We start from the raw sequence: 22,574 nt of genomic DNA on the forward strand, positions 1-22,574 counted from the left end.
GAGCACTCGCGCACGCACTCGCACTCATACACTCACTTAGCATCCGCGCATGTCGCGCATGCGGCCAACACACACGGTTAAACGGAAGATCCGCCTCCCCACTCCCACTTGGCTGGATGGCTGGGTTGAGCTGCGAGCTGACAGGTGTATATGCGCGCTTCTCGCTCTCTCAGTTTTTCCTTTTCCTTTTCCGGCTGTAGGTATTAGCTGATGTTATTGTTGCTGCTGTTGCGTTATTTGACATTAAGTATGAAAATTGAGCAGCATCTCTTTGAATTTTTTAGTTATTTTTGTTGCTAGTCTGTTCGTGTATGTGTGTGCCGTGTAGGTATGTGTACATATGTCAAAAGGCGGGCTATTTGTCGTAGAATTATTATTCCTGTTGCTCTCTCGCTCCCTCGCAGTCGTTGTCGTTCTCGTTCTTTTCTCCTTATCCTTGGATCCTCCGGCTGATTGATTGAACGATTGATCGAGCTGCAGAAAGTGTGTGTGTTCAGAGGCGAGGAAAACAAGGAAAACAGTCTCGAGCTACGCTGAACAACTAGGTAAACAAATAATTTTGGCTAAACAATTTGACAAACAACACACTTTTGCACATTTTATCCAACGTTCTGTGAGACAACAAACCCAAAACACACCGAAATGTTTTCATTCAGTTTGCCTTTGCTGCCGTGACTTGTTAGGCAAGAGAGTAAGTAAACAATTTCTGATGAATGCTGTCGTTAAATTTACGAATTTAACCGGTCAGTTGTTTGGCTTTAAGCACAAGGCCCCTGTAAAACATAAACAAAAGAAAAGAAAAATATCGTTAATATGCATTTTCACACAAATGTAAATTGAATTAAATAAAACTTAACGCAGTGCAGGTGAGCTGCTGCTGCTGCGGTATTTTCCGGTATGTTTTGCCAGATGACACGAACCCTGGTCACACCGGACGCGCTAGACTAACTAAATTTGCTTATGCCCATTGATTTTCATTTAATTTCTTGGCTTGTTATTGCTTATTGGATTAAGCTCTAACTCTTCGCACTTAACCCACTCTAGCCTTTCGTTAAAGAAAGTTACATTTTCGTGGTGCAGAAAATACGCCTACCCAAGCAAATGCCATAAAATTAGGCCAATTAGTTGCGTTGCCCCCGCACACACCACACGTAAAATGTTGGATATAAGTCTTCGTCTTGGGCGCAAGGTCGAAGTAAATATTTCCGTACGTGGTTTCTTTTATTTTTATAAATTTTCACGTTTTGTGTTGTTCGAGGCAAAAAGCGCTCATCGGCTAAAGCCAGAGAGAGAAAGATAGAGAGCGACAGAGAGGGCGAAAGCCAAGGAGAGCCAGAGGCAGAGAGGGTGTAACTACTCGACTTTTGGCCATATTTTTTTCAATGGGCCGCCTTTCTGCCAACGCATCATTATTTTGCGGCGGCTTTGATTTTTTCCTAATTGAACCATTTGCACGCGTAATTAATTCGGCGCCTCGATTTTGGCGATTTACCTTTTAGACAGTTTTGCACGCATTTTCACTACGCCTCATTTTTCCACCCATACACTCACACGCACGCACGCACAGACACAGTTACACACGTTCGGACCGAATTAAATTTTTGCAATTTGAATTGCTCTCACACTGACTTGGAGCTGTGTGCGGTTGTCGGTTTCTCACGATGGCGCCTCGGTAACTACTTAAAGCACTACTTTTTACATATTTAGCTTGGCTTGTTCGGGTTCGATTTTCAATTAAACTGTCCTCAATAGACCAAAAAACGCACGCAAGAGCACGAGAAAATGGTGCGATTTTTTCCCTTGCCTGCACACACACAGCACACACTCAACCACGGACTGAGACAGGGTATGACCGTGCTGACGAAAACCAGAAATGCTGCGCGATGTAAAAATACTGAGTGAAGTTATCACACAAATAACTGAATATTTCGAACACAATAATTTTATTCGTTCGCTGGTTGTGTTTGTTTTTGGTTTAGAAACTATAAACATTTGAAACCATTGCTTTTTGAGTACTAAAATTAAATTATCATTGGCAAAATACTGGATAAAATACCGCAGATTGGCATGGCCAATTAGCCGGCAACTTTGTTTATCTACACTTAAAATCTGGATCAAAAACCACTCTGCACTGCCGTTTTTAACTTTTAATTTAACATTTAACCCATCTATACATAAAAGCAGCAAACACGTAGTTTCCTGATAGCTCAAAATAGGATCAAGTATACACACACTTACACGCAAAACCTCATAAATAAGAATGGAAGTTTGCCACTTTTAACTTTGCAAAATAGTTTATTATATTATGTGCTAGTTTATGAACAAATTTAATAAATTTAGTCAGGATCTCGATCGGAATTACGTTTGATTTTTACAGTTTGTTGTCGCGACTGACCTCAAAATTTGGGCCTAAAAAATGATACTGCATGCAACTAGGGTGACCATCACCCGAACAGAGGCAATAAAATACCGCAGATCAAATACCGCAAATTGCAACACGTGCGAGTTTCGCTCTCTCTTTCCAAATAATAAATAATTTATTATTCGATTTCTGCGGTAAAATATACAATGTTAAAGGTTAAAAGGAACCCAGGGAAGGCGGTAAGTAAGCCCACATGAGTAATAGAAATATTAAAGTAATATTTTTCCCGATTTAGCCGCGGACAGCGAAATCAAAACCAAAATCCGCTAGATCGGACTCGGTTCTGGATCTGAATTCCGCTGGCGAGGATCACAGTGACCATGAGCAGCCCACCGCCAGCAGTGACGATGGCTTCGAGGAGCCCACGCTCTCCAAAAAGACTCCACTGCCAGCAGCGACCAACATCTCCAACCCAGCGAAGAAGAACAAGTTCAGGCAGAATGATCCGTCCAAAAATGTTAAGCCGCCGACGCTAGAGGAGATGAAGGAGCTGCGCGATACCCGCAATCTGTTCCACTCCAATCTCTTCAAGCTCCAGGTCAAGGAAATGCTGGAGGAGCTACAGCTAAAATCCAAGTACACGGACTTCATTGAGAGCTGGCTGGAGTCCTTCACGGCCTTCACCCGCCAGCTGAAAGACGGGCTGATGGAGCGATCGGAATTGGAGGTGCCCCTGAGTCTGCCCCAGAAGGCGTCGGGCTTTATTTTCTCCAAACCCACCAGGGAACCCTTCCTAATAGGTGCCGCCTCCACTGGCACGCTGCTGGGCCCCAAGATTGTGGTGGACGTGGCCCTGGAAATGCCGAAGGAGAACCTTCATAAAGAGGACTATCTTAACTTGCGCTACGACCAAAAGCGGGCTTTGTACCTCACCTATGTGACGGAGAGGATGCGGGAGTCTTCGGAATACAGCCAGGATCGATTTGCCTTCAACTACCATGCCAACAATCCACTCAAGCCCGTTCTGGAGCTAACGCCGGTGGCTAAGCAAGTGACAAAGCATCTCCAGATTCGCCTCTTCATCACTGCCCCGCTAAGCAGCTTCAAGCCGGGCCGGTTTGTGCCCTGGAACAACAACATACGCCCCGCGTTCTACGGCGACGAATGGGACGAAGGCGAGGAGCCGCTGCCCTCCACACAGCACTACAATGCCAACGTCCTGTTTGATCTGACGCTGGCCGAGAATCAGGCTCACCTCGATAAGGCCTTCAAGGGCAGACGCAACTTTCAGGACGGCCTTCTGCTGCTTAAAGTCTGGCTGCGTCAGCGGGAGCTAGACGTTGGTTACAGCGGCTTTGGCTCCCACATCCTGGCCGCCTTTATTGTCTACCTCAGCCAGCAGAGGATCCTGCATCAGTCGAGCAGCAGCTACCAGGTGGCGCGCACCGTATGGAACCAGCTAGCTAACACGGACTGGACAAGCGGCGGCATTAGTCTGGCGCCCGCTTCAGTTCAAAAGGAGGATGCGAGCAAGAAGTCGGCCAGCTTCTATGATGTCTGCTTCATGGACATCACTGGCCAGTACAATCTGTGCTCCAATTTACCGTTATCGCTCTATCAGAGAGTCCGAGCGGAGGCCAAACTGGCGGTGGATTTGCTCAACGACATGAAGCTCAACAGTTTTCCGCACATCTTCATGCAAAAGTGTCCGCTCTACAGCCGAGTGGACAATATCCTCAAGTTAGTAACTTTTTGGGAAATGTTAATGCAAGATTTTAATTCCTAATTCTTGACTTATATAGGATCACCAACTATTCGTGTATCAATCAGATGCTCATGCTGCACTCCCAACCCAGATTCAAGTACGATTATGCCAAATATGGACATCCGCAGCTTTTCCAACTGCTGACAGAGTGAGTAACTGCAGCATTTCCAAAGAAGTATCATCCTTTAAACAGGCTTAATTTATAGGCTCCTTCAAAAGGGACTGGGTGAGCGTGTCCAGGCCATTCTACCTTTGGAAACGGCAACAACTGCTTGGTCTGTGGACGACAAAGCTCCCGTGATTGGCAAGCACATTCAACTCGGATTGATACTCAATCCTGAGCATGCTTACGAGGTCTTGAACAAGGGTCCAGCTGCCAACGAGGATCCCGAGGGAGCCGCCGAGTTTCGACGGTTTTGGGGCGATAAATCAAATCTGCGACGTTTTCAGGACGGCAGCATCACCGAGGCCGTGGTCTGGGGCACTGCGCAGGATTCACCTTCCAAGAAACGGCTGATTGTACGCCAGATTGTCCTGCATCTGCTGGAGCACCATTTGCAGGTGGAGGGCAAGGATGTGCAGTATATTGCCGCCGAGCTGGATCAGGTCTATCAGCTGTCTCCTTGGTATAAGATCAAAAAGCTTAAGACAAAGCTACCTCTGGTCCAGGACACGGACGCAGAGGCAGTGAGTCCGCACGTGATACGCTGCTACGATGAGTTGGCCCGGCAACTCCATGGCCTGGACGATCTGCCTCTGGACATAGTCTCCATATCGGGCATCTCACCCGTCTTCCGTTACTGTGAGCCGGAGCCCGTTCTGCCACAGGCTCGCCTTGTTGATGGTCGCATCCTTGCCAGCCATGTACAGCGGGTGGTCATTCAGCTGGGCCAGAGCGGCAAGTGGCCCAACGAACTGGCCGCCTTGCGTGCCTTAAAGATGGCCTTCCTCATCGAGATCGGCGAGAAGCTGGAGGCGCAATGCCTGCTTAAATGGGCCATCACCGCCAAAGGTCTCCTGGTGCTCAAACAGGGATTCTGTTTCCTAATTGAACTGGCCCACAGTAAGGAGTTGGCTCTGCTCAAGCAAGAGGTTACCGAAAAAGGCGTTACAACGTATGTGGACAATCCGGCCAGCCGACACTTGGAGCGTCAGCAGTACATTCTGCCTAAGGTAACGGGCTCACTGCATTCGCTTCATCAAACGCACTCTGCCTTCGGTCCCACGGTGCTCCTGGCAAAGCGATGGCTAGCCACCCAACTGCTGGACGATGGGTTGTGGCCAGCAATGGCCACCGAACTGTTGGTGGCGCATCTCTTTCAGCAGCGTCACGCACCGCAGGCCATAGTGGCGCCCCAAACAGGCTTTATTCGATTCCTGCAGCTGTTGGCGCACAGCGACTGGAACGGAGACCTCTTCCTGCTCAACTTTAACAACAGCTGGCAAGGTGAGGAGTCCGTTGGAGGTTTCCTCTTGAAATGTTCTTATTCGAGATTAATTTTTCAGAACAACAAATTGCGGATCTGGAGCACAGCTATCGGAGCGACCGTCAGAGTTATCCTCCTCTGGTGGTGGCCACCTCCTACGACCAACAGCATGTCGGTCGCCTGTGGACATCGGATGAGGCACCCAGTCAGCGAGTTTTGGGCCATGTGACGCGACTTGCCCGACATGCCCTCGAGATCGTTGAGACGAGTTTGATGTCAAAGGATCTACGGTTCGTGCGTCCTGCCCAATTGTTCCGAGCCTCCAACGAGGGCTACGATTTGGTCATACAACTCAAGCCGGATCTGGTGCGCAATAGCTTGTGCTATGACCTGGGCTCACCATTCGTGTCCTTTGGCCAGCCCAATTTCGAGTTGCCTCGAGCGGGAGCAGAGAATCGCGTGGCGGACATTGTGAACCAGCTGAGGGTAAGCCAACCAACCAGGCAGTCTCTTTTCTGTACTACAGCCCTGCTTTATTTTCTGTTTTGCAGTCAGCTTACTCAGACTTTGCGGCCTTCTTTTACAATCCCCATGGCGGCAAGGAGCTGGCCATAGTGTGGCGACCGCCTACTGAATTCGCTCCCAAGCCATTCAAGGTCACCGAAATGCAAGGTTGCACACCGTGCGGCAATGGTAAGGTCCAAGTGCTAAAGGAAACCCTGTTGGAGGACTTTAAACTGTTGCTAAAGGACTTTTACCTGCGCATTTCCACTCCGGAGGAGTTGAAACGAGAGCAGCGTGAGCACCAGCAGCCCAGGCGGTACTTTAATCACCCAGAGTCATCGGGTGCTCCCCCCAACAAGCGGAAGGTGCAGAGTGAAAGCGACGATGCCAAGCTGGAGAAACCCGTTAAAAAGAAGAAACAGCTCATCAGAAATTCCTCGGTTAGGAAGACTTCGAGTTAGTTTTAGGCAGGCATAGAAAAGTAATAGCTTTATTTTTTAAGTTTTACAAATATATTAAAGCTTAATGAGTATAAACTAAATGAGTATAAAGGTCTTCAAAGATTATGATGCTTAGGTTAGGCCACAAATTTTATTATTGCATTAAAAAGGACTACAAAGTTGTATGAATTTGTTAAAAACTTCAATCGAAAACAGGTGAAACGTGACGGCTCTATCTATTATTTCTTTGCCTGTGCTTCCGCTCTTCAAAGTCTGATAACCACTCCTTCGGTGGAGGTGGTTGAGGAGTAGTGTCATAATCCTGCTGCTTTTGCCTTTCAAGCTCGGCCAATCTCTGTGCGTAGATCCTTGACCTTATGCAGTCGCAGCGCCGTTGATCTTCCATATCCATTAGACGGGATGTGCAGGGTTCTTCCTGCGGACAATTCCGAAGAATAGGCCCTTCCTGCACCAAGAATTCCCGGTCGGTGCATGGGTGGCATGGATGCGATTCCTCATCTTCACACTCCTCCTCTTCCACCTCCTCCCCTTTGACCAGTTGCAGGCTTGATGAGGTATTGCATCCGTGGCATCTAGTGGCCGGCTGCGTTTGGCAAGCCACATTTGTCTGCAATTTGGCATCTCGACTGGGCGGACTGGTCTGAGTTTGGCAGCTCGAAAGGCACTCCTCCCGTTTGGGACAGTGCTGGCTGCCATTGTTCTTCATCAACCCCTCGGTGGAGGTGCCAGCGCTGTAACAGAGTTGGCTTTTGGACCGGCCCAGGGCTACATCGTTTACTGGCTTTTTGGGGATTTCAATATGCAAATTACAGGGATCAATGGACACGTGAGGAACCTTCAGAGCCTGGGGAAAGCAAGGTTGCAGGTTCATGACAGGACCACCAAAAACATTTAGGGGAACTGCTGTTGTCGCAGTAACTGAACCCAAGCGACTATAGGTGAACATTCGGATGTCCACCTCCTTTCTGATATCCTGTTGGATCACCACATACTGCTCACTGCCCACCACAATGGGAACTGTATTAGGAAAAAGGAGGAGTATAAATAAGTCTCCAAAGCAAAGTCCAGCTTACTGTGCACTGCGGGTGCCATCGGGGTCTTGGATACCTTCAGAACCTCTCGCCTTTCATACGGATTGTTGGCTAGCTTGACCTCCTCCCGCGGTTCCTGGACAAAGAGATCCAGCAAAATTGTTGTGGCACCACCCTCTAGACATGGGCTGAGGGTAAACATCCGGAAGTCCACTACTTTTCGTATATCCTGCTGGGTGACTGCGCACACATCATTACCCACAATGCATAGAGCTTTAAAAAAGGAAAGCGAATATAAAAAAGTCGCAGGAGCTAGCTCCAGCTCACATTGCACAGCTGGGCCCACCGGGGTCTCGGACACTTGAACCACATGTCGCCTCACGTTCATATTATTAGCCATTATCAGTGGGTTCTCTGGTATATAAACAAATTTAGTAATTTTTAAAAATTTGGAATTTATTCTTAAAAATTTGGGGTAAGCATTTCTTTTCGAAATAAACGAAATTTTTTGAAGAATGACACTTTGGGGGGCATAGCCTGCTAGGGAACGTTAAAAATCACTTTAAAATTCTCAGATTTTAATGTAATGTTCCTTTTCATATATATATTTTTTTATTTTTTGAACAAATTAACTTAATTTTTTGATCAAACATTGGGGTTTTGTCTTCCAATTTTGATTAAAAAAAATCTGAAAATTTTTTTTAAAAATAAAAATGCTACGTGGATACCTCAGGACACTTATCCTTTAACAAAAGCAATATAGTTTTTTGATACCGGATGTTTTGGTGGACTCAGGAGATTCCCTATAAGTTGAAGACTTGTAAACATTTTTTAAAACAAAAATTAAAAAACAAAAAATTGCTCAAATCTTGTGTTATTTATAATATTTCATTAAGCAAACTTTAGTTGTTTTTGCAATTTTTTTTTTAATTTTAAATTAAATTTAATTTTATTTAAATTTAAATTAAAAAATTTTAAAATTGAAATTTTTAAATTAAATAATGTATTGTCATATTTTTTCATATATAAAACCTTTTCAAATTTCAAATTAATATATATATACATCTTTTTTTAAAATGTTCTCTTTGTTTACATTCCCAATTTATTTTTAAAAAATGTATACATTTTTCGGTTTAATTTAAAATTTATTTAAAGCTAACTAATAGTTAAAATAATTCTTAGACATAAAAAGTACTTATTTGCAATTCTTAAACTTCACTTTACCCTCTTAATAAATTTTAAAAAAGAAGTAAAAGTAAACACTAAATTCTAGACACACGCTAAAATGTAGATTAGTTTATAACATGCAGTTTGAATCAAAAGCGAATTCAGATTGAGGCAGTTTCACAATAAGGAATAATTAGCAAAAGCAATTAAAATATAAGTTTTCTCGGCATTTAGATAGTTTTGTTGAAATTGAATCAAGGATAATATGGTCCAAACTTTAGAAGCTCACAGAAAAATACTTGAATGCAACACCAAACTGAATTGAAACTTCTAGTTTACTATCGCTCTTAGTTTAAATCCGTATTGATTCCTCCTTGACATTTGACCCCGAATTGCCCGCCGTCGTTAGGGAGTCCTTCTCCTTGTTGTTGCCAAAGTCCGGATACAATTTCGCCACCTGGCCCAGAGGCGTACACAGGCGACCTGAGAAGTCCAAGCGTTTGTTGGACTGACTTCGCTCCGCCGAGGAGATTATGTCCAGCAGGGATCTGACGGATAGAGATAGTTCATAATGATTTAGGAAAACAAAAAAGCTTAGAAGCCTCACCTTTGTCCACAACTGGACATGCGTCGCTTGCTGGCCTTCAGCAAGCTATTGGAGTTGGAGCTGCCACTGGCACTGCCGCTGCTAATGGGCTCCAGCCGTTCAGGCGAGAGCGGTGATTCCGTGTAGGAGCGCAGAAGGCTGGTTCCCGTCTCCGATTTAAGCGGCCCATCGCCATAGGCGGCACGCAGACTCTGCAGACTCTCCAGTAGATTCTTGTGGTGCACCGTGGTGGCGTTCAGCTGAATAAGTTGTTCCAGCTCCCTGTAAAGCAAGCGATACTGGTCCTTGGCCTTGGAGAGTTTAAGCCTACAGAGAAAATGTCATAAAATTATTTCAATTAAATAAAGACTCTTCCCCCTACCTGGCTCCATTGGTGTGTGTAAAGGGCAGGACATCACCGCGTGAGGCACTCTTGTAGAGCTCGTGGATATGCTGCTGGCAGCGAACCTCGTCCTGCTTGTCCATGTCCTCCTTGACCAGCAGGTGAAGGAAGTGCGGCAGCCAACTAATCTGCCGCTGCAGGTGAAACAGAATCGTGGAGCTGGTACTAAGTGGGAAGTAGCGAGGCAGGCGGCGCGACAAATTGGAAGATGTCGGATCTTTCGCTTTTAACGGCAACATGCGCGACATCTTAAGCAGCTGGCCGAGCTCCGCAGTGCGATAATCAGGCACCCGTCCGCCGGGCCCGTCTGCTATCGCCGGTGCCTCATCCATGCAGGAACGTGTAATGCAAAGCGAATGGACAAAGATTTCACCGCCACGAGCGGATAGCATGTGACTGGTGGTCTTGGAGCCGGTTTTGCGCGGCATTTCCAGCAGCACGGATCGTCCATTCAGCAGGAAGTTGATCAGACAGGAGCTGGGACGCGAGGTCACGTCCACGGGCGTCACCAGAAACTGGCCCAGGCACGGCTGCAGATCGGCCGAGCCACAGCCACGCGGCGTACACCACTTGAGGGTCACCGTCTCGTAGGTGGCGCCCTGCTTAATGCTCGTCGGCAGGCTAAAGTCAGAGCCACAGGTTACCGAATGGGCTTGCCGGCTGTGCAGAATCTCCACGTCGTAGTTGGCACTGGAGTTGGCATTCTGCTCCTCCTTCATCGGTATGTTGGTCACCGTAGTGCTCGCCAGATCGTAGTGGTCCAAAATAAGGTGCGTCAGCTTGTAGGAGATATTCGGTGCACTGACCGTGTGTATTTCCACATCCAGCAGCGGTGAGATCTTGAGCAGGCTGCGGTTGGTCACCAGAGACTCGACGCCCAGCGGCACAATGTTGAGGATAACCAGATGGCAGTGGTCGATGGCCAAGCCCTTCTTGGAGGGCGCTGCCGCCAGAGCGTTCTGCTGCAACAACACCGTGTTGAAGATGTCCTCCAGGCTCTTCATGCTTGTATTGTCGCGTGCCGAAGTAATGCAGATGACACGACCCTCGTTCGGTATGCGTGGCAGCTCCTCAGGTCGGCCGCCTGCCAAGGCAGCCATTTGCTCGTCCGTGGGCTCCGCCAGCGCCTCGATGGCGGCTCGCAGGCCGTGGATCACCGAGTAGTCGGAGGACTGGGGCATGCTGCGCGATGGCACTCCCACCATCACCATGGCGTTCATCACGTGCGACATGTTCTGAGTGCTGGGGCTCCAGGTGTTCACGATGTGTGCCGCCGTGTCCGAGACGATGAAGCGTACGTGCTTCCTGCCCGGAAAGAGGTCCCAGACGACGCGGCAGTACTCGATGGACGATTCGCAGGCACATGTCCATAGGCTCTTGCTGAATTGGGCTCCACTGCCGCCCGCACCGCCAGCACTGCCCACTCCGGTTCCGCCGGTATCCGCTGGCTTCCCCTTGAGGAAGTCCATGGATATGTACTCCTCGCTGGCGATACTGAAGTAGCGTGTGTGGTCCAGCACGAAAATGGTCTTTTGGTTGCGTTCGAACATGGTGCTCCGACCGGCGGATCCTGCAAGTCCTGCCATGGGGAAAGCCTTCTTCACTTAAATTTGGCTACGCGTTTGGCCACCCCGGTTCTGTGTATATTCTCGTAAGCGTTAAAAAAATCTTTAATTATAAATTAATTAATTTAAATAAATGAAAGCAACACATTCGCGGATTAGTTTACAGAGCGATCAGCTGTTTCAGCCGGCGAGAAACTTATATCGATACATCGATAAACATGTAACGCGGAATTGGTCACATCGTTCTAGTATTTTTTAAGTACCGACCCAATCTGGGCACACTAGGCGACAAAAAGCTTTGGGTTGAATTTTGAATAATTGTTCTGCGTCTTTTAAAATTGTTAAGTCGTTAATTTAGTGTTTATAAAAATGTTATTGTCATAGAATAATATGCAGATAATTCCGAAGAATCATATAACTGGTTTAAAATTTTGTTTGTTGTAATTTAAGCTTTTCCCAAGAAGCTATTAAATACAATTTTAATATTAAATGATGATTGTACGCTAAAAAAAGATTATAAGAAAAAAGTTCAAACCAATAAAAGCTCGAAATAATTGATAAAATTAGATTCACCACGGATCGGTTATCAGTTGCCTCGGATGATGCTATATAGAGCTTCGCTTTCACATGGTGCCATTAGTTGTTTCCCAAAAATGATCCACATAAAAGCAAATCAGTGGATTGGCTGCCTAGTGCTGTTTCTATTGGCGGTAGTGGTCTCGGAACCTGTGGTTCCCACTCCTAATCCCAATCCAAACGAGAAGATTCTAAGCCGTCTGCTGAGTTTCATCGACAACCAGACGGATCCCTGTGATAATTTCTTCAAGTACGCCGGAGACAATTATGGGTACTTGGATTTCCTGTACGAGCTCGAGCTGAAGGTTAACGAAAGGTTCAAGTCCATCTTCGATTTATGCTCGGCCGGCAGATGGCCAGATCTCTCCACCCCGAGGCCCTGATATATGATGGCGATGGAAAACCAACCAACCAGTTTCTCTTCTTTAATTTAAATCCTAACTACAGACACGCTGTGTATATGATTAGCAAATATTCTGACTACGGCAATTACCAGCCAGTGGAAGATGTAACAGCTCTGAAGCTGACACATGATGTGTACTTCGGTGTGGGTGCCAAATACAGCCAGGAGCAGCCGAGCTTCACCCATATACCGTTGCAGCAATTGTTCTTCATGAACTTGGCCCAGAATCTATTTGGTTATTTCCATGACGTTTATGGAGATCAACCGGGCGAGCTGCGTCTGAATCAAGCCGTGGCCAGCTTGTATCCCTTTGCAGAGGCCTTCAACTGTTCCATATTTGCAGATATGCGCTGTTTGTGTGGTCCACACATGGAGTTTAATGTCTGGTAATCCACGTTTAGCTAGCTACCTTGAAGTGGCATGATATGTAAATTGTTTTAATTAAAACTGTATAACATAAAAAAGAAATAAAAATAATTTCAGACATTAAATATTTGTATGTCTCTTGTCAGTATTAACAATATTTATTTTCAGTTAATTTTATTTTTCATTGAAAAAAGTAACAGTATTTTTGAAATATCAGAAAAGCTGCCGACCAACTGTTGCTTGCGAAAAGTATGACCACGGTATGATTTCAGTATTTTTCCACGCAATTATTTTCTGAACCTGGTCACACACTTCTAGAATCACGTTCTCTGAATGGAAAAGCAAAAGCTGACCACATTTCGTAATATTTTGGTTTTGTTGAACAAAATTGTCCTTTGATTGAAACACGCAAGAAGCGTACTCCACATCAGCGTCGAGTCGAGCAGCGAGTGAGCAGGAACAGCAACCATGTCGTGGTTATTGGGCAGGAATCGTCAGCAGCCGCAGCAGGAGCCGGCAGCTGGTCTGGACGGAGGAGGGGCCGATCCGGAAGGCAGGACGGCCGGCGATAAGTCCGGAGACCAGCAGTTGAGCCGGGCGGAGCGCAAGGCGATGGAAGCGTACCGCTTCGATTCCTCTGCGCTGGAGCGGGCGGCGGATGCCGCCAAGACTCTCGAGCGTTCAAGTAAGCAGAAATTTCGTCAGCCAATTGCATAACCGACATGCGCCATGCTATCGCGGCATAACTTTGCGTGTGCGTGCGTGCGCCTGTGTCCGGGAGTTTGAGTCCGACTAGGTGTGTGAGTGTGTGGTGTAATCTATGTTAATCTCGTGCAGAACATGCCCGAGAGGCCCTGGAGCTGTCCAAGATGCAGGAGGCCACCCGGCAGTCCGAGTACAACACCAAGGTCAAGGAGTACGAGGCGCACATTGAGCAGGCCAAGGTCGAGCAAAAGCGCATCGACCACGAGGAGCGCCGCAAGACGCTCATCGAGGAGACGAAGCAGCAGCAGCAACGCGCCCAATACCAGGACCAGCTCTCCCGCCAGCGCTACGACGATCAGCTCAAGCAGCAGCAGCGCGTGCAGGAGGAAAACCTGCGCAAGCAGGAGGAGAGCGTTCAGCGTCAGGAGGCAATGCGTCGTCAGACCATCGAGCATGAGATCGAAATGAAGGAGAAGAACCGACTCAAGCTCCTGGAGCACGAGCTGCGAGCCAAGGCCCGAGTGGATCGCGAGAACCGGGACATCAACCTGGAGAAGATCCGAACCAAAGCGCAGGAGCACCGCACCACCGTACTGGAGGGCATTAAGTGGGTTTCCATTTTTTGGGTTAACATGAGCGACTTACTTATTTCCTCTCTCTGATCCCCAGAACCGCTGGCTCCGTGATTGGCGCTGGCGCTGAGGCCATGCTCACCGACTGGGACAAGGTACTGACTGCGGCCGGTGGACTCTCGCTGCTGGCTCTGGGTGTGTACTCTGCCAAGGGAGCCACTGGGGTAGTCTCTCGATATGTGGAGGCGCGCATTGGCAAGCCAACTCTGGTGGGGGAAACCTCGCGCTTCGCCTTCCTGGACGCCCTGAAGCACCCGCTCAACTACTTCAAGCGGTTACGCGCCAAGCCTGCCGATGCCTTGCAGGGCGTCGTGCTGAATCCCAAGCTGGAGGAGCGACTGCGTGACATTGCCATTGCCACGAAGAACACGCGCATCAACCGAGGCATGTATAGGAACGTGCTGATGCATGGACCGCCTGGAACGGGCAAGACCATGTTCGCCAAGAAGCTGGCTGAGCACTCGGGCATGGACTTTGCCATCATGACTGGCGGCGATGTGGCGCCCATGGGCAAGGAGGGCGTAACGGCCATACACAAGGTGTTCGACTGGTCGCACACCTCGCGCCGGGGCCTGCTGCTTTTCGTGGATGAGGCGGATGCTTTCCTGCGCAAGCGCTCCTCGGAGAAGATCTCCGAGGATCTGCGTGCTGCCCTCAACGCCTTCCTGTACCGCACCTCCGAGCAGAACCCGAAGTTCATGCTTGTGCTGGCTTCCAACACACCCGAGCAGTTCGACTATGCCATCAACGATCGTCTGGACGAGATGGTGGAGTTCACATTGCCAGGCCTGGAAGAACGCGAGCGCTTGCTGCGTCTCTATTTCGATAAATATGTCCTGCAGCCGGCCACAGCAGGTGCAAAGTAAGTTGTAATTATGAGGTGATTTTTCAAGATATTGTGGCTTAAGTTTTTGTATCTTCCTTCAGGCGCTTCAAGCTGGACACCTTTGACTATGGACAGACATGTTCAAGGATGGCCGCTCTGTGCGAGGGTATGTCGGGTCGTGAAATCTCCAAGCTGGGCGTGTCCTGGCAGGCAGCAGTCTATGCCTCCGAAGAAGGTCTGCTAACCGAGAAGATGGTGCTGGACAGGTGTCACTCTGCTGCTCAGCAGCACAAACAGAAGGTGGGTGTTGCCTAAATATGCGTTTCTCTTTCAATTAATTTGAAATATTTTTAAATTTTTTATCTGCAGATGGCCTGGCTTTCGGATCAGGAGCGCGCCGATCACAAATCTATTAGTGGTGCCGCCGCCCCGCCCCTTACCATCACTGCCAACAAGCTGTGAGGCTGTTTCCCTGGCTGTGGAGTTTATGTTTTGATGTAGTAGATGCAGCAGTCCCACGCCTGTTCACTGCCTTCGAAACGTCTTAGTTGTTTAGTCACTTTACTTTAAGTTGGTAACGCACAGGGCTTTAGCTAAATATCGGCCGAGATCAACCTTGATGTGTGCATTTAACAACCTGTACAGGATTCGATGAGGGACTCCCGTGTTTGACTATGGATACAATTAAGTTTTACCCACTGAATGATTGTATTATAAGCTTGCATTAACTGTCTCAATAGGTGTGTACAATAAGAGGTGTATAGTTTAACCCGCTGTTGTTGTTGGTTGAATTTCGTATGTTAAAGCTTTGGACGCGTACACATTTCAATTGGCCACCGTCGCGCCAGCACTGTGAGAGATTTATATTAAACTTCTCGCTGGCGCGGCCACTAATTTGACTCGTTCCGCAGTGTTTTCCTATAAATGAGTATGAAGTAAATATATATAAAAATTATCTGATTAAAATGTTTTTTGTTTTTGATAGAGGGAAGCTTACGTTATCCGAAAAAGGTTTTAAAATCGATAGAGTAATCCGAAAAATACAGATTTTTAATAAATTAAAATTTAAATCATACATTTTTTATTTACAAAATAGTAAATAACATTTTCCAACATGTTTTCTGGGTTTGTCTTTTGTCGATTCATAGGAAATTATGAGAATAAATATATACAAATAAAGTATTAAAAAAAATTATTTTTTTTTATTAAAAAACAATCTTTATACATTTTTTTAAATTAAAAAATGTGTTGTTTTGGTTTGATAAATAATTTCCCTTACAAAAAGGGTATTTTTTAAAAAGTAACGGTTTGAAGCGGAAGTGTGACCAGCTGCCGCAGAACAGATAATACGCATCAATGTCAAAAATAAACGGTCTATTTTTAGGCGTTGCCTGGCCACATTACAAAAAAAGAAAAATGGAAGGAAAACTGTGGAAAAACTTGAAAAACTAAGAACTCGTTCAGTAATTCACCGTTTCAATCAAGGCAAACTGTAGAGATGTTTCCCGGCGGAAACGGCAACGCCGATCTGGGCTACAACAAGCATGCTCATGGCCACGGCCACGGACATGGCCACAATCAGTTCCTGTCGCAGCCCCCGCCGCCACCCCCTCACTTTTCGCTGCCCGCTGGCGGCGGCCCGGGCATCGTGAACCCCCTGATGGCCACCAGTATGCCGCTGGCCATGCAAGGCGGCGCCGGCATCGATTGGGCACAGCTCGCCCAACAGTGGATCCACATGAGGGACGCTGGTCCCGCAGCCGTCAATATGGCCGTGTCAGCATGCCCGCCGCCGCCGGTCATTGGCAATGTGCGCGATTACCACCAACAGACGATGGCCATGCCGCTGCCTAGTGTGGTGCGGGCCGGGTATCCCATCCTGGAGGAGCACGGTGAAGCGGACATGGACATGGATGATGACAATGAGCGAGGACACGGTGCGGAAACGCCACCGCCGCCGGCTCCTATAGTTACGCAATCCCAGTGGCTGGCAGTGAATGAGACGCCAGCCCTGTCTGTGCCGGCATCCAGCGAAGCTGGTGAGTACCCATAAAAGTGGGCCGATGCTAAGATCTGATCGCGAAACATTTCCCTAACAGCTGCCACGCTGGGCAAACAGCAATGGAGCAATTGGCACACGCAGCCCGGAAAAGCTACCAGCACAGGCAATCCCACAGCACATATTCCCTCGCTACTCAAGCTCAACGTCAGCAATCCCAATGAGCCGCATCAACAGCTGCAGCTGCAGTCATCGCAACAGGCAGCGCAGCCACACCAGCTCGCAACGCATCAGCAACATCAGCAGCAATCGCAACAGCAACATCCGCAGCATCAGCAGCACCTAGAAAGCGGTGGTGCCAGCAGTGAGATTGATGCCAACAAACGAAAAATGTTGCCAGCTTGGATAAGGTGAGGGCAGAGGAATGTACCTTAGATTCTATCGTCTTTCATTGATAATATATTACAGAGAGGGCTTGGAGAAAATGGAGCGTGAGAAACAGCGGCAGCTAGAGCGCCAGCAGTCCTCCTCCACCTCCAATGTGCCATCAGATACGGCTGATGCTGAGACCGATCTCCACGTTAAGCAAGTATCAAGCAAAACACTAACAACACCTGTTAATCTATTGAACATCTCGAACTTGGTAAGTATGGGTATGGTGGTCAGGGCTTGCAGGGTTAACTGACTCTCAAAACGGACCGAAAAAGTGCCTTAAACTAGGCGCACACATATCACATCAATTGGTCGCTCACTCCTCACCCGAACGGGACTGAACTAAACAGAATTTTAATGAGCAAACATAAACCCAAACTGAAACCGAGACAGACAAAAAATAGTAGCGGAAGGTTGTTGTGAAGACTTTCGATTAAACATGCCCTTGAAATTCAGGCCAGCGACAGCGAAGATTCTATTGGCCTGCCTGCTGGTGTGGCGGCGCAGGAGCAGCAGCAAATAGGTAATGAATTGTTAAGTAAGGCCACCGATGATGGCAGCAGCAGTAGCGACGAGGAGGAGCATAATCAAGCCGGAAGCAGGGCGGCAGTGGAGAAGGCACCGGCAACAGCAGCGGCTAAAGGAGACGACGATGTCAATGGTAAAAACTACGAAGAAAGACTGGCGGATCTGGTAGGCATCAAACACCATTTGACCCGGGATGTGTTGTGCCCTCCAGCCAGGCGATGAAATCGAGCTCTGCTCTGGTTTTTCATTCCCTGGCCAGCTGGCGGCACATCCAAAACCCAAGACCCCCAACCCCTATTGTACAGTTGAAAATCAATCTATGAATACCCAATACCCATCTGTAGATGCTTGTGGTGCGTCGCACACTAACCGAAATCCTGCTGGAAACCACAAACGAAGAGATTGCGGCCATTGCAGGCGAGACATTGAAAGCGCACCGCGCCAAAGGTACATTATTTGCAATACACTTAAGTTCACCCAAAACCGATCTCTTCCAGCGCTCGCGCGTGTTTATGTGAGTGTGTAAGTAGTTTATCTAGAAATATAGCCATTGATCCAAGATTGGATGACCCAGAAAAAATGAATACGAAAACGAATACGAATATCGGCGAGCGCGCGTTAACACCTCTTTTAATAATCCTTTGTCTCTGCTAATCTCTGAATCCTAATTATGAACACAAAACCAATATGAAATCACTTGCTGAATCTTATAATCGTAATATATAATATATACCTATATATATATGTATGTACTATGTGTAAATCAAAAGCGTCATCAGCCCAAGTGATTCGCAAAAGCGCCTTGTCCTCCATAACCGGCAACTTGGGTAAGTAATCAAAATCCATAGTTTGTAAGTTTCTTTTGCACTCTTTTTGTTTGTTTAGAGGTAGTCTGAGTTATGCTTGAACTCTATTTATCCCCCTCTGTCATCTTTTTGTATCCCTACCCTTCTCTAATGACAAACAAATTGGATTAATAAGCCCTTTCCTAGCTTCAAATAACTTTGAGCCCAGCCAAACAATCAAGTCTTTTGGCTTGGTTTATTCTCTCATAGAAATAGCCAAAGGCTTTGCCTCCTTTTCCCCTACCCCTTTCTGTAACAGGGATCGCTAACAAGAGTTATCAGTAAATTAATTAAAAATTATTAATAATTGTTACGATCCCTGAATAAAATCAAAAAATATAACTAAAACTGCGCCCAATCTCTTCATACATCGATGTCTGGTTAGCCACAATTAGCACTTCACTGATTTGAATTATAGGTTTAGCTGCCTATGGCGATTCTTCCAGCGAAAGCGAAGAGGATGAGGACGAGGAGGATGGCGAGCGCCAGGCAGATGCTGGCAAGGATGTCGATAAAAGCGTACACCTAAGCGCGGAAGAGTTGAAGGTGCGTTGACCATCGAAACATTAAATATTTTCTCATATTTAACAATCCTCTACACTCTTTTTCAAGGCTCGCATAAGGCGCAGCAAACGATCCTTTGAAAGAGTCATTGACGACATCGAGGATCGCGTGGCCAAGCAGGAGCAGCGCGATGAGCAGACCCTGCAACGGCATCGAAAGCGCGAGCTGGAGCGCTCCGATACTGTCAGCGAGCAGCGTCGCCCGGTGGCCAATCCCGAGTCGCTCGGTGAGACAGCCAGCCGCCCAATCAACGAGAAGCCGCAGCAATACAATGGTTTGTAAAACTCTGTCTCTGTCTTTTGGCAGCTCCACTAATCGTCTTGATCTTAAGCAGGCAAACGTCCCAGTCGCAAGGAGCGCACCACTCGCTTCAGCGATAACAAGGATGGCAAACAGCAGTCACAGAGCTATGTCCAACAGGTGGTGGCTGCTGCCTCAGTTGCTCCCTTGCCCAGTGTGAGCTCAAGTTCGGGCCCGCCCAAGATGAAACCCGTGCCGAATCCGGCCACCAATCTGCTGCAGATGCCGGAATCGGTGGCCACCATGCTGAGTGCGGCCGACAAGGCGCTGAATAAGGTCAATAAATCGTCGCGCAAATCTAAAAGCAAGCGACGCCACTCGTCCACATCGTCCTCCTCAAGCAGCAGTGGTGGGAGCAGCAGTTCCAGCAGCGACAGCGAGGACAGCAGCAGCTCCAGCAGCGACAGTGGCTCCAAGACATCCAGCAGTCGGAGCAAGCGAAGCACTCGTCGCGGGCACCGCAGCCATGGGAGCAGCAGTCGCAGCAAATACAACCGCCGCGATCGTCACAGAGAAAGGGAGCAAGATCGGGAACGCGATCGGGAACGACGTCGCGACCGCCAACACTATAGCGGAGGCAGCAGTAACAGTCACCGACAGGGACAGCGGCGACATCGGGGCTCAAGCCATTCGGCAGAGGATGATGGCGGCAGCAGCAGTTACCACCGCTCCTCGCGACAGAGCAGTAGCCGTGGCCATGACCATGGCAGCAGCAGCACCAGTGGACGTCAGCGGCACCGCACGAGATCACGATCCAAATCGCGCAGCACCCACAAATCCAGCTCCAACGCGTACACCTCCTCTTCTTCCGCGTCGCATTCGCGCAAGCGCCACTAAGATAATGACAACCGCTAACTGTTAAAGTATACATATATATATTATTCTCTTTTTTTCTTCTGTTTAAGATGCTTTCAGTAAACAGTTTTAACCCCAGCTTTTAATTAATAAAAATATTACGTAAAGCAAACATTTGTATGAGAATTTCTAGAGGATTTGTGGGGGATTGCTTTCGATTCCCTGAGGAATCCTGCAGGAATGAAACTGACTCCTTTCTTAATTTATAATTTAACAACTTTTAGTAAAGGTCTAAAGTTAATTTATTTTTGTATTTTAAATCTAATTAATACTTAAAAACAGGAATAGGCACTAAAAGTAAAGATCCGTAACCAGAAAACAAAAATCAAACAGAATAGGCTACAAAAAATAGAAATGTTAAGTAAGATAGTTGATTTATTTAACCCTTTTCTGCTTCTCCCCAAAGGGGTCGCCATAGTCCACCTTTCCGATCTCGTAATGAGCCATGTTATTGCGATGGATGGTCAGCAGGGCACCGCTCTTGAAATTCATCTCACAGACACCGCACTTGTAGGAAAGAATAGGTGGCGATTTCTGCTGATAAGTAACCTCCATTGGCTGTTGAATTTGATCCTCGGTAGCCCTCTGCAAGCGCATCCGTTCAATGTCCTCTGCCCGACGCTTACTCACCCGGGCATTTACATACGGATCGTTCAGGTTGGAGCCTTCTGCGCCCGTTTCTTTGTGCCCGACTTCGTAATGGCCCATCTGGTTGCGGTGGATAGTCAGCAGGGAGCCGCACACAAAGCTATCACCGCACACGCCGCAGTGGTACGGCCGCTCGCCCGTGTGGCGTCGCATATGGATCTTGAGGTCGTTGGATTGCACGAAGCCCTTATTGCACTTGTCGCAGACATATGGCCGCTGGCCCGTGTGAAGACGCATGTGACGCGCCAGTTTGTTTTGCGAAATGAACTTCTTCGAGCAGATCTTACACTGGCTGGGTCGCTCGCCCGTGTGCTGCCTCATGTGCAGGGTCAGATCCTGGCTGCGGGGATAGGCCTTTTCGCACTGGGTGCATTTGTACGGATTGTCGCCGGTGTGCCGCCGGATGTGAATGGTGAGACTGGACGCAGGGAAGCTAAGGCCGCAATGGGGACAATCTCGACGCTTGGCAACACGTTTGCGAGGCGAAGTGTCCTCCATCTCGGGCCCAGAAGCTAGCGGTGCGTCGGGGTGGAATGCCAGCATGTGTCGCCGGAGCGTGTCCTGGCGCTTGAATGTGCGCGGACAATGCTCGCAGGTGAGCAGGCCGGTGCCGCTGCTCTCGTCCGCCAACTCCTGGGCAGCCATGTCCGCCGTCTTTCGGTGAGCCAGGTCAAAGTGTCGTCGAAGGGACTCGCTCTTGGCGAAGACACGTGGACAAATATCGCACTTGTACATAAAGTTACTCGAATGTGTCAGACGGCTGCCCAGCCTGGAAGATCCAGCTGGCGGGAGAGTGATCTCATGTTGATTTGGCGGCACTCCAAGCTGACCATCATCCGCGTTAACCTCGTCCTCCTTAATTTCCGTTTCAGAGTCTGGATCAGCGACGGCATACAGCTGCTGATCCTCCACATCACATTTTGGAGCCTCGGTCAACTCCCCCAGGGTTGCCTGCTGCTCCTCGTAACCAGCAGGCAGGAAGTCCTCCATATCAATTACTTCCTCCTGGTCAATCAGCTCCACCACCTCCACATGCCCCTCGTCCGGCTTGGTCGCAGCCGCTTCAGCTTGTGGCAGGGACAGACTCTGCAGTTTCTTCTCTGAGTTTTCCACATCCAGGATAAACTCGTAGGCGCTGATTAGCCGCTGGGCGCAGGTCTGACAGATCTGGGCTGGAAGATTCGGATCCTCGGCCATCTTCACTTTGGAGACAAACAGCAAAAGCTGCCACAACTCCATGTTTATCCCGTTGTACTCGATTTCGTCGTACAGGCAAAGACTTGTGTTGGCCTCGTCCACCCCCAGGCAGGCGCGACAGGAGGAGGAGGTACTAATATTAAGGTTTATGTCGGTGGAGTCCATAATTTCGCATTTCAGGCAGTTTGTAAATAAAAACAAAACAAAGTGTGACCACTCGTAAGACATTTAGAAATACCAAAGGACATTAAATACTATAAATACCATCATATACCATATTAGTTTTGTTTGTATTTGTTTTATTTAAATAATTCAACGAAATTTTGCTTATTATGTTTTGTATTATTATGGTTTATTTATTTAAATTATTTGTAAATTTATTTACCCACTCATACCATAACGGTGACTGTTCACAGGTCACAGGTAT

General features: G+C 47.8%; 6 protein-coding genes across 7 annotated transcripts; 3 read left to right on the plus strand and 3 right to left on the minus strand.

Moving 5' to 3' along the window:
* Positions 1–2,180: 2,180 nt before the first annotated feature.
* Positions 2,181–6,599, plus strand: Mat89Ba (nucleolar protein 6 Mat89Ba). Its single transcript, XM_017182296.3, has 6 exons — positions 2,181–2,601; positions 2,658–4,102; positions 4,165–4,275; positions 4,334–5,574; positions 5,634–6,040; positions 6,106–6,599. The coding sequence occupies exons 1-6, from the start codon at positions 2,569–2,571 to the stop codon at positions 6,517–6,519; spliced, it is 3,651 nt and encodes a 1,216-aa protein (XP_017037785.1). The 5' UTR covers positions 2,181–2,568; the 3' UTR covers positions 6,520–6,599.
* Positions 6,600–6,630: 31 nt separating this feature from the next.
* Mst89B lies at positions 6,631–8,064 on the minus strand. Its single transcript, XM_017182308.3, has 3 exons — positions 7,878–8,064; positions 7,593–7,823; positions 6,631–7,536 (listed from the first exon to the last, which is right to left on the minus strand). Exons 1-3 carry the CDS (start codon positions 7,948–7,950, stop codon positions 6,731–6,733), a joined length of 1,110 nt encoding a protein of 369 aa, XP_017037797.1. The 5' UTR covers positions 7,951–8,064; the 3' UTR covers positions 6,631–6,730.
* Positions 8,065–8,931: 867 nt separating this feature from the next.
* asun (integrator complex subunit 13 asun) lies at positions 8,932–11,449 on the minus strand. Its single transcript, XM_017182340.3, has 3 exons — positions 9,686–11,449; positions 9,325–9,630; positions 8,932–9,265 (listed from the first exon to the last, which is right to left on the minus strand). Exons 1-3 carry the CDS (start codon positions 11,290–11,292, stop codon positions 9,070–9,072), a joined length of 2,109 nt encoding a protein of 702 aa, XP_017037829.1. The 5' UTR covers positions 11,293–11,449; the 3' UTR covers positions 8,932–9,069.
* Positions 11,450–12,908: 1,459 nt separating this feature from the next.
* Positions 12,909–15,548, plus strand: bor (ATPase family AAA domain containing bor). The gene is made up of 5 exons (XM_017182339.3): positions 12,909–13,301; positions 13,454–13,928; positions 13,991–14,815; positions 14,881–15,079; positions 15,149–15,548. The coding sequence occupies exons 1-5, from the start codon at positions 13,085–13,087 to the stop codon at positions 15,239–15,241; spliced, it is 1,809 nt and encodes a 602-aa protein (XP_017037828.1). The 5' UTR covers positions 12,909–13,084; the 3' UTR covers positions 15,242–15,548.
* A 624-nt stretch (positions 15,549–16,172) lies between these two features.
* On the plus strand, positions 16,173–20,400 carry LOC108085628 (arginine/serine-rich protein PNISR). Of its 2 annotated transcripts, none has more exons than XM_017182309.2 (9): positions 16,173–16,818; positions 16,879–17,188; positions 17,247–17,421; positions 17,667–17,903; positions 18,083–18,185; positions 18,509–18,565; positions 19,002–19,129; positions 19,196–19,421; positions 19,479–20,400. In XM_017182309.2, exons 1-9 carry the CDS (start codon positions 16,278–16,280, stop codon positions 20,282–20,284), a joined length of 2,583 nt encoding a protein of 860 aa, XP_017037798.1. In that variant the 5' UTR covers positions 16,173–16,277; the 3' UTR covers positions 20,285–20,400. The 2 variants fall into 2 exon arrangements, with proteins under 2 accessions (XP_017037798.1, XP_017037799.1); XM_017182310.2 differs by having other exon boundaries at positions 16,174–16,818; positions 19,482–20,399.
* A 259-nt stretch (positions 20,401–20,659) lies between these two features.
* On the minus strand, positions 20,660–22,503 carry LOC108085629 (zinc finger protein 420). The gene has a single exon (XM_017182311.3). The coding sequence runs from the start codon at positions 22,373–22,375 to the stop codon at positions 20,678–20,680; it is 1,698 nt and encodes a 565-aa protein (XP_017037800.2). The 5' UTR covers positions 22,376–22,503; the 3' UTR covers positions 20,660–20,677.
* Between the last annotated feature and the right edge of the window lie 71 nt (positions 22,504–22,574).

This window comes from Drosophila kikkawai, chromosome 3R (genome assembly GCF_030179895.1).
Source record: "Drosophila kikkawai strain 14028-0561.14 chromosome 3R, DkikHiC1v2, whole genome shotgun sequence".
NCBI classification, from domain to species: Eukaryota; Metazoa; Arthropoda; class Insecta; order Diptera; family Drosophilidae; genus Drosophila; species Drosophila kikkawai.

Bases quoted from the DNA above. Each gene is read 5' to 3' on its own strand.
- Mat89Ba (XM_017182296.3), top strand. From the start codon at position 2,569: ATGTTAAAGGTTAAAAGGAACCCAGGGAAGGCG. The intron at 4,103-4,164 runs GTTAGTAACTTT...TGACTTATATAG, and splicing joins CGAGTGGACAATATCCTCAA to GATCACCAACTATTCGTGTA. The intron at 4,276-4,333 runs GTGAGTAACTGC...CTTAATTTATAG, and splicing joins CTTTTCCAACTGCTGACAGA to GCTCCTTCAAAAGGGACTGG.
- bor (XM_017182339.3), top strand. From the start codon at position 13,085: ATGTCGTGGTTATTGGGCAGGAATCGTCAGCAGCCGCAGCAGGAGCCG. The intron at 13,929-13,990 runs GTGGGTTTCCAT...TCTGATCCCCAG, and splicing joins ACCGTACTGGAGGGCATTAA to AACCGCTGGCTCCGTGATTG. The intron at 15,080-15,148 runs GTGGGTGTTGCC...TTTTATCTGCAG, and splicing joins CTCAGCAGCACAAACAGAAG to ATGGCCTGGCTTTCGGATCA.
- asun (XM_017182340.3), bottom strand. From the start codon at position 11,292: ATGGCAGGACTTGCAGGATCCGCCGGTCGGAGCACCATGTTCGAACGC. The intron at 9,631-9,685 runs GTAGGGGGAAGA...TTTTCTCTGTAG, and splicing joins ACACACACCAATGGAGCCAG to GCTTAAACTCTCCAAGGCCA. The intron at 9,266-9,324 runs GTGAGGCTTCTA...TCTATCCGTCAG, and splicing joins ATGTCCAGTTGTGGACAAAG to ATCCCTGCTGGACATAATCT.
- Mst89B (XM_017182308.3), bottom strand. From the start codon at position 7,950: ATGGCTAATAATATGAACGTGAGGCGACATGTGGTTCAAGTGTCCGAG. The intron at 7,824-7,877 runs GTGAGCTGGAGC...CCTTTTTTAAAG, and splicing joins GGTGGGCCCAGCTGTGCAAT to CTCTATGCATTGTGGGTAAT. The intron at 7,537-7,592 runs GTAAGCTGGACT...TTCCTAATACAG, and splicing joins GATGGCACCCGCAGTGCACA to TTCCCATTGTGGTGGGCAGT.
- LOC108085629 (XM_017182311.3), bottom strand. From the start codon at position 22,375: ATGTCTTACGAGTGGTCACACTTTGTTTTGTTTTTATTTACAAACTGC.
- LOC108085628 (XM_017182309.2), top strand. From the start codon at position 16,278: ATGTTTCCCGGCGGAAACGGCAACGCCGATCTGGGCTACAACAAGCAT. The intron at 16,819-16,878 runs GTGAGTACCCAT...TTTCCCTAACAG, and splicing joins GCCGGCATCCAGCGAAGCTG to CTGCCACGCTGGGCAAACAG. The intron at 18,566-19,001 runs GTAAGTAATCAA...TTTGAATTATAG, and splicing joins CTCCATAACCGGCAACTTGG to GTTTAGCTGCCTATGGCGAT.